This window comes from Ipomoea triloba, chromosome 14, assembly GCF_003576645.1.
Source record: "Ipomoea triloba cultivar NCNSP0323 chromosome 14, ASM357664v1".
NCBI lineage: Eukaryota > Viridiplantae > Streptophyta > Magnoliopsida > Solanales > Convolvulaceae > Ipomoea > Ipomoea triloba.
In genome coordinates, this window is record NC_044929.1 from 12,305,349 (window position 1) to 12,314,953 (window position 9,605).

A 9,605-nucleotide genomic window follows, 5' to 3' on the forward strand; every position below is an offset into this window, starting at 1 on the left:
GCAGGAGGAAATCCACATGTCAACTACGTGAAAGTGGGGGGCGGAACAGAAAAATGGGGTTCTTGGGGATGAAGGAAAAGGAGCACACATTTAAGAAGATTAGGATTTGTGTGGATGAAATCAATGTTTCCTGCAATATTTCCTATATTTGATTTTGAAGTAATCATTACATTTTCTATTACTTTACCTTAGCTTATGTAAGATATTATACGACATCTTTTATATGATTTACTCTTCTTATTCTTTTTTTATCTCTTATTTAATGCCGAATAATTACCATAAATATTTATTAATAATTGTAAATTTAAGTTAGACAATTATATTAATAATTAATAATTAAAGCAAGTATAATTTATTTTGTACTATATAAAAATATAGTGAGTGAATTACAAAAATGGTAAAATGATAAAGAGTAATTTGAAAATGAGATAATATTGTTGGTATAAATAATTATGATTTATTACACCAAAACATGATTATTTAGTAGTAGCTGTGGCTTCTAAAAAGAAAACATTAGTCAAGAGAATAACAATTGTGCTGGAAGGTAGCCAAGTTGTCTTGGAACAAAGGAATAAAAGCATCAATGCTTCCATCTCCAATGAAAGAAGGAAGGAGAAACATCATCCCTTCTGTCGGGAAAAATGTCGGCATGAAGATGTATGGACACCCAGTTCCAAAATCTAAGTCGTAGAATGGGAACCTTAGCCAGCTATCAACTTCCAGGTTAGGGCAAAGAATGTGCTTATCCATGTCAGCGGTTGGAACAAGGCCGTCTTTCTCGGTAACCACCTTGGAATTCGCGAAATCTATGAACGATCTGAAGTAGTTGTTGTTGACCTTCGAAACGGCGTCGTGGATGAGCTTAGCTGCGTATGGAAGAGGCTCGCGCAACAAGTCTTTAACCTTGGCGGTTGGGAATGCCCAGAGGACTAAGTTGCCGAAGTATTCGTTGGGGATTTTGGGGTTAAGGCGTGCACGACCGTCAACAGAGATTCTAATGTGGGTAGTTTCGAAGCCTCCGAGGTTTCTTGCCTTGGTTATGGCCCGCCATAGATGCGCCACGAGGCTTTCGAAGGTGCTGTATGGCCTGGCGCCATCGTTCATGGCAGAGGCCTTGGCCTTGAGCTTAGCTAGGAAGTCGAAGGTGAAGTGGACTTTGTGAACCACGATGTCTTCCAAGAAATTCATGTCGTTGTTGTTTTGGAAAGGGTCGTTTTTCATTATTTGTTTCGGCATGTATTCGGCTCCGACGTGGTTGTACTCAATTTTGGGCGGATTTCTCGGGACAAAAATAGTGCGGTCATTTAATGGTAAGGGCTGAATCGTGATGCCACGGCACATTTTGCCCCATGCAATTAAGAAATCACTGGTGGAGTGACCATCAGCAATGAGGTGGTGAGAGGTGAACCCAATCACTAGAGAACCGCACTTGAAACGCGTTAGCTGGACTTGGATAAGCTCGACCACCCCGTTAAGGCTAGGGTGAAGGTTGAGCAATGACGCAGATGGCTTTAAAGGCATTATCTTGTCAAGGGTAGTGTCGCTTGATGCCTCTACAAACTTCACACCTTTGTCATTCAACAAAATAATTGGGTTACCCTTCTCGTCTTTTTCCAATCTCCCCGCCCACTCCCTATATACTGCAAGCGTTTTTCTGAGCCCCAACAAGATGGTGCTATTTGGAGGGGTGGGTGGCCGATACGCATAAATAATAGCAATATGAGCATCAAAGGTGACCTTATCAAACACACTAAGAGGGACATGGCTTGTCGTCAATGGAGGATTGCCTTCATACAAAGGCTTGACGATTCTCTTGCTTTCTATCTTAACGTTCATGGTTTTTCCTCTGATTTTCTTCAAAATGTATGAAGAAAGCAAACTAGATTTAGGTTGATCTGAGTTTTTGTGGATATGATGGGAATGTAGGTTGGGGTATTTATATAGAAGAAATCGTGCAGAATTGTACTATGGGTTCATGCATATGTTAGTTCGTGTTGTTGGTATAATTCACAAATTAAATTATTATATTTAGGGATTAGGAATTGACTTTAGAAAAAATATATATACCAGTAGTAATTAATTAATAAAAACAATTTATAATGTCGGAAAACATCTGTCTAACTCTATAGCTGTCATTTATGACTCCCTCCAGTTTCATTATAATCTATTAAGTAATCCATGAAGCTAAGTCCTCATTAACAAGCTAGCATGCGTTAATCCAGTGGTTAATTAAGAATGAAGTTTAAATTTGTTGTTATAAGTTATCTTTTTCAAGTATCAAGAGAAAATTAGTAGCCACTATTACAAATTAAATAAGTGTGGGGATATCAGTAAATTTTAGTTGATAAAATTTTATATAGAAACATTTCGCTTAGGTATATGTCGGAGGTCTAAGTCTATCATATTATCACTAAAAATTGGTGCTAAGCTATGTAAGTATGACAAAATAAATTCGTGACTTTGTGGCATGGGTTGCAGCGCTTAGCGGTAGGCACTAGTCTGGCGATAGACTTATTTACTATTCAATTTTCATATTGGACAATAGTTTAGTTACACAATGTGCATATTATAACTACTAATAATTGTTGAATTCATTCATAACATTTTTGAAATGATAGGTTGACTTTATAAATATTAGCTTATAAAAAAATAATACTTCATTTGTCCCATTTTGCATGTTTTGTTTATTATTTATTGGTCAAATCAACTATTTATTTATTATTTTTTTTTAATAATTTTAATTATTTTTAAAATTGGTTGTTTGCATTTAATAGTACTTTTAATATAGTTTCGAAATATATAAACTTTATATACTAATACTAAACTTAATATTATGAAACATTGAGTTAAAAATAACTTCAGGCGAATCTCGTTAACCGAATTAAACAAACAAAATGCGACGGAGATATAATAATAATTAAAGAGTCACACTTGTATAAAACCGTCTCACCATTACCATCATCTTCTTCAAGCAACAACTTCCCTCCATTCTTGGTCACGGGTGAACGGATAAAGTGATAAACTTCAAATTTCATATCATTTCACATGAAACACTTTAGATAAGTAATCAATCAATTACGGAGTAATTAGTTGGATAAGTAGTCTATCAATCAAATATTTATCATTATGACAGAAATTATAACTAATATCAAAGATGTAGGCATTTTTTTTTTAATTTACCCTTCCCAGTATTTACTAACCAGCCTAACATTACATTTTGATGACAAAATGCTAAACTTAATCTTTCCAACTCCCCATAACAAAAATGTTTCTATATCAAATAATCTCGACTAAACTTCACGGATATCACCACATCTACCCAATTCAATTCTCTAGAAATGTTGACTGAAACAACTAACCAAGTCCAAATTGAATTTCTCATAATCTTGACAGAAGTGCAAGCTGCATATATAATCTAGTAACTTCTCCAGTCCATTATCCGACCCGTACTGACTTTTCTAATCTACGACGGCCATGGATGCACCAAAATGGTATACATATACTCAATCATGATCGTATGGACCATGGTCCATAAAACTGTGTGAATCATACTATCAAATAATGTCTATTTAACATACAAATAATGTATTTTTAGTATATTAAAAATATGCATTACATTAAAAAAAAATATATTATTTGAGTACTAAAAATATATTATTTTGTATAATGTATATTCAATACACAAATAATATACTTTTAGCATATTAAAAATGTACATTTTGTTATGCTTCACATAACTTTGTGTAGACAATGGTCCACACAATAATTTGCCGCATACACTAACTAAATTTTATACAATTTGACATCTATCTTTTAACAAGTAGTGATGTGACACTTAAATTTTATTTTAATTCACTTATTGAATCAATCATTTGAGACTGACTCAAACTTGGATGCCTATTTAGGCCATCACCATTAGCAAGTTTTGTTAGAGTTTTTTCAATGCTAAAAACTAGTGCTTAGGATTTTAACTAATGGGAAATGGTTGTTTTATGATTTTTTATTTCTCATGTTAATTTGAGTTTTTGGCAGAGCATGGTGGCCCCCCTGTGAGAAAGAGAATTGTGCTTCACAGTGCGTGAGACGCAGTTCTCACGCTCAGGCGGGCGCGCAATTCCTTCTTTTCTTTTGTCTAGTTTTTTCTGTTTTGTTTTGTTTTTTTTTTTTTTTTTGCGTTGTTTTTTTTTCCTCCACCCCATTTTCTCTTTCTTAATACACTTACAAAAACTCCGATCCTCAAAAACTACTCCTAAGTTTAACTATTGAGGAAGGCCTTATTAAAGTTCCTGTTGTGAGTCAATGATTGGCGTTGCAGAAGGGCGATCTAAAAAAGGTTGCTTGGTAAGCTAGGTTTGTTGGAAGATAAATTCTCCTTTCCGAATTCGCTTAACTCCACTAACCCTCGAGTTGACACTTAGAGCATCCATAGCAGTGAATAATTTGGGGTTATTAGTACATTAGATGTCTTGTTGGAAGAGAGAGATGCAAGGAAAGAGAAAAAAAAAATGAAACTTCTGCAATAGCTTGTTCTTGGTACGTAGAGAGTCCAAAAAATTAATTCACCACAGTGTTTTTTTTAAAAAAATCAAATTTGTTTAATTTTTTTTCTTTTCTCACATTTTCTCTTTCCTAATCTCACTTACAAAAACTTTTCAAAATCTCAAAAAAAAAAAAAAAAAAAAAAAAAAAAAAAAAAAACCTCATTGATAAGGATGCTCTTATAATCTTTTGTCTAAACCAGAATTTCAAGTTCAAATTCACTTCATATACTATATAATATAATTATGAAAATTGTTGTTCTTGTCAAATTCAAAATTAATGTATCTAAAAACAGAATGGGTGTCAAGCTAATTTATGTCTATATTTTTTGTATTTGACAAACTATGATTACACTGTTATATAATTCCGTCATGATTTAATAACCCCATTACTATTACCATACACCTACATTTATTATATATTTTTTTAAAATTATTATTTTATTAAAATTCAAAGTTCATATCATATCACATGAACACGTCTACTTTAGATAAGTACGCAATAAGTTAGTTGGATTATATATGTGCTTTACCTTACACAATGCATAAAGTATATAAAGTAATCAATTGAAAAAAACAAGTAAACAAAGCATGCCAAACATGGAAGGTTTCTTCTTCTTGCATACTAGAAGCCCAACACATTAATTTGTCAACTCTTCTCATGCTGAGGAGAATCTTACTCATATGAATTTTAGTTTACCAATTCCTATAATAATAACAATTTTCTAATTTGTATACTATACCATTAAAGTTTGTTTGGGATGAAATATATAAAATGGCAATGCTTGATGTCATTGCATTATAATGTAAGGACAATACCTTGAGTTAATTAATATCTTGAGATTTAAAATAAACAAAAGACAAAAGGAAAAAACAAACCTATCATGATTTGCCACATATAAGGGAATAGCAAGTTTGTGAGTGTTAAATATAGGGGGAATAAGCATTTTCCTATATACAGTATAATATATATACAATATCACTAGTCATTAAAATTGTTAGTTGAAATAAAGGTTACGAAGTATATTCTTTAATTTGGAATCATAGATTTTAAAAAGCGTCGAGTTCGAGTCTCCATACTACTAAACAAGATACATATATGTTTTTTTTGGACACACGCAACATTTAATTAATATCTCTAGCACTGTGAGACTAATTCAAATTTTGTTCAAGTCATCCCACTACGAGTGGTGTTAGTGAACAGAGCTTTCGACAAACTACTCGTGTTCGTTAAACGTTCGTTTGTGTTCGTTTATTAAGGTAAATGAACAGAGTCTGAACAGTGGTAAACTCGTTTGCTAAGATATTGTAAACAAGCTCGTTTGTGTTCGTTTAGTAATGTTCGCGAACAAACTCGTTTATGTTCTTTTAGTAATGTTCGCGAATAAGCTCGTTAAGTGTTCGTTTAATAATATTCGCGAACATGTTCACAAACATATATAATTGTGTTGTTTGTTTGGTTATTGTTCGAGAACGTAGATTATGTCTTGTTCACGAACGAATTGCATGTGTTCATGAACATGTGCATGTGTTTGGTAATTAAGTGTTCACGAACCTTTTCATGAACGTCGAACATGTTCGTGAACGTGTTTGTTAACGTTAACAAACATGTTCGTGTTCGTTAACGTTAACGAACACCTTCGTGAACATGTTTGTGAAAGTTAACAAACACTAATGAACGCTTAACAAACGAACACGAACATAAACACTCCAAAATTTTTAACAAACGAACACGAACAACCTCCGTTCGTTTATGTTCGGTTCGTTAACAGCCCTACCCACTACTATGCGACTAATCCAAATTTGGCTTGCGTCTCCTACCACTATGAGACTAATATATATTGGCCTTGAGTTACGCCTTTCCAGTTTCACTTTTATTCAGCGTATAATAAGATTCAGTTAAGAATTCTTGGACATGATACATGCATACAAGAGCCAATCATCTGACATTATAATTATATTAACAGTTTATTTATCAACGGTCCCAAATTAAGTTGAATATAGAACACGGTATAAGATTTTAGAAACTTTTAAGATTTTGTAACATTATAACTTGTATTTGACGGAATATAATTGTGTTTATTACTCTCTAAGATTTTTTTGAAACCATTACTCTATAAGATCAACATTTTAGAAGGAATATAATTATTCTTCCAAAAGTAGGTGGCTGCATGACTTGCTAGTGGCGCTCTCCATTGACCTTCTACATTTTTCCGTGTGTGTGGCCTCTGGCCGCCACAAAGGGATAATCATCTACTTGGAGCGCGGCGATTCTTGCGTACTTGCTGGTTGTTGGTAACCAAGACGTGACCCGATTCACAACACAAAAATAATTAAGTACATATTCATAGAATATGACATTTTCTTGTCTTGAAATATTCATCTGATTTATATATAGTTTGTACCGAGTTATAGAATAGTAAGTAATATAATATAAAAATGGAAAGATGGATGTGATCGAGAGGCGAGAGGGGGTCAGTTGACCCTCCTAATAACCCCCCGGCCCTTTAGTGGTATGATCTTCCTACAAATTGAGGGAATTCGACGACATGTTTAAATAAAATGAGTTTGTTCCGTTCAACATATTTAATATGAAAGTAAACGGATGTACAAATTACTGTAATTAGTTTCAAGTCATAGCATATGATTGGACATTTTTTTATTTATGAAAAAACTCGCAACTGCTATTTAAAATTGCGTTTTGTGTAAATTTTATCTTGTGACTCGATCTAGTCAATAAAAAATCATAATGAAGTAAATTAGTCTATGTTGTTCATAACTGCCGGCTCAAATCAAAAATATCAATAAATAGCTTCCACAGAGAGTTGAACTTATTAAAACCTTGTGATTACCAAGTATACTGTCCTATGGCCGAACACTCTTGATTTACATATTCTTGATGCTATACCTGAATGGATATATATAGGTATTGGCTGTTGCAAATGTTATTGTGATCAAGTTCGGTTCTTTGTGCATGGGAGTTGAATTTATTAATTAGACCTAATCAGTTATGGACAATTGCAATTGATTTCTCTCTTTGTGATTCTCTATTGCCTAAGGACAACCAACACGCATGTTCAGATAAAAAAATTTAAATTTTTCTGTAAATTAAAGTTTTTTCTTTCTTTTCTTAATTCTGTATCTTCTGGGTCGCCAAAAAGAGAAATGGTCCGACCAAACTTTTTTCCGGCCATGATATTATTATACTCCGTACCATTTATATGTGAGAAGTGTAAGAATTAAAACTGAAGTATATGAAATATATAGGATCTAACCTCCAGCCATAGTTGTTTGTTTGATTGCCTGACTGAACTGTGCTGCTGCCTTTGCTTGAGCTTCCTAATTATTTTTCTCTCACTTGACTCAACTCTCTCAGATGGTGTATAAGACTGTATGTCAAGCAGTGAGGGGGATTTTGATGGCCTTTATATAGTTGCATTCCATCAATGCACTAATCATGAAAATTTTCCTATTCTTAATTATTTGCACCACTTTCTGAATAAGAACAAAACATAAATTAGTGGATCCCTAATTTAGGTGTTAGTGTATCCCTGATTTAAGGTCATAGTGGAGTTTAGTGGACTCATACTTTTGACCTTTTATTATTTGTTCTTACAAGAAGTAGTCTTAAAATTTCTTGGGGAAGACAAAATATACCGTTTCTGGTGGTGTAAATAGTTTGACAAAATGAGTGCAGTCAATTTCACAGTACAGACTTTCCACCTAATTGCAGTGATGATCATTTGAATGCTATATATGACTTAGTACGGCGATGTCGTGGTAGTCGACGGATATATCCTAGTATATTCCTCGAATACGCTGTACCACTAGACTAGTCTAGATATATAAAAATATTCACCAACCATATTATAAGTTCAACTAACCTTACTAATTACAAAATGATTACTGTGTTAATAAAAGATTGAAATGATTGCATCTATCCCAAAATTCAAACTTCATAAAGAAAGTGAAAAGGGACCAAGTATTGTGATATTAATCTTATTATTATCATTATTCTCAAAAGTCAAACATCCAAAAGAAAGTTTAATGAGGCAATTTGATAGGTTACTGATGAGTGTAGTTTTCGCGGTGGATGGAAAGTAATAGGTGGTAAAACAGAAAGATTTCCGAGTATCGTTCTCAAAGGACGGCAAGGAGGAAATTTGAGCGGTAAGGGGATTAAGCACAAGAGTGTTTAATGTTTGAAAGCTAACCCAAACATAGTAAGAAAATGCACATGAAACATCATAAAAATAAGGAACAAACAAAGGAAACAATCAATTGGGAAGGAGGATTTGGATCTTGCAACTCATATAGGTATCCTTGATTTCCTAAGATACTAGGCTAGCAACACTTAGATAACGAAAATGAGACAAGGTCACCAACACCACCGCCACTTTCGTGGTCAATGGACTCACTCCTTAGACCGTAATGTCATCCTTGTGATCACTAGGCTAGGAGAGGCATTTTGTCAAACACGTTATGTGCCTCTTATCTCCCACTTCTCCCTTTTCTCAAAGGTGAGAGGGAAACGTGTTAGGCTAGGCTAAGGAGTAACCTTACTCTCGTAAGTGAGACCCCTTCTCCAAACATCTCTCATATAGGTTGATTATTCCCACACAAGAGTCAAAGAAGATCACCATTCACACAATCAAACTCATAATCAAAGCAATTGCAAAACCTAATTGATCAATTCAAAGCTCAAGAATATCCATACAACATTGCTCAATCCAAATCCACAAAGATCTATTTAATCATACTTGGAATTGAAATAGCAAAAGGTAAAAGTAATGACAAGAAATTAAAAGGAAGACTTAGCTAGGAATTGAACTTTGAATTTGAACTTGAACTTGAAATTGAACTTTAATCTTGAACTTGAATGTAGATCACAATCTTGCAACAATGGAATTCTTCTCTAATTCTAATCTAAACTAATGAATTGCAATGTGGAGTGAATTGGGAATGTGGAGTGAATTGGGGGAGATCTCTCTAGGCTAATCCTAGAGAGAGAAATATTCTAAACTGATCTAAAATTGAAATGTGAAGGATCCGGAATGAAAAACCAGA

At 33.8% G+C, this 9,605-nt stretch overlaps 1 protein-coding gene across 1 annotated transcript; it reads right to left on the reverse strand.

The window, feature by feature from the left end:
- Nucleotides 1-513: 513 nt before the first annotated feature.
- LOC116005303 (agmatine coumaroyltransferase-2-like) lies at nucleotides 514-1,857 on the reverse strand. The gene has a single exon (XM_031245572.1). The coding sequence runs from the start codon at nucleotides 1,834-1,836 to the stop codon at nucleotides 514-516; it is 1,323 nt and encodes a 440-aa protein (XP_031101432.1). The 5' UTR covers nucleotides 1,837-1,857.
- Between the last annotated feature and the right edge of the window lie 7,748 nt (nucleotides 1,858-9,605).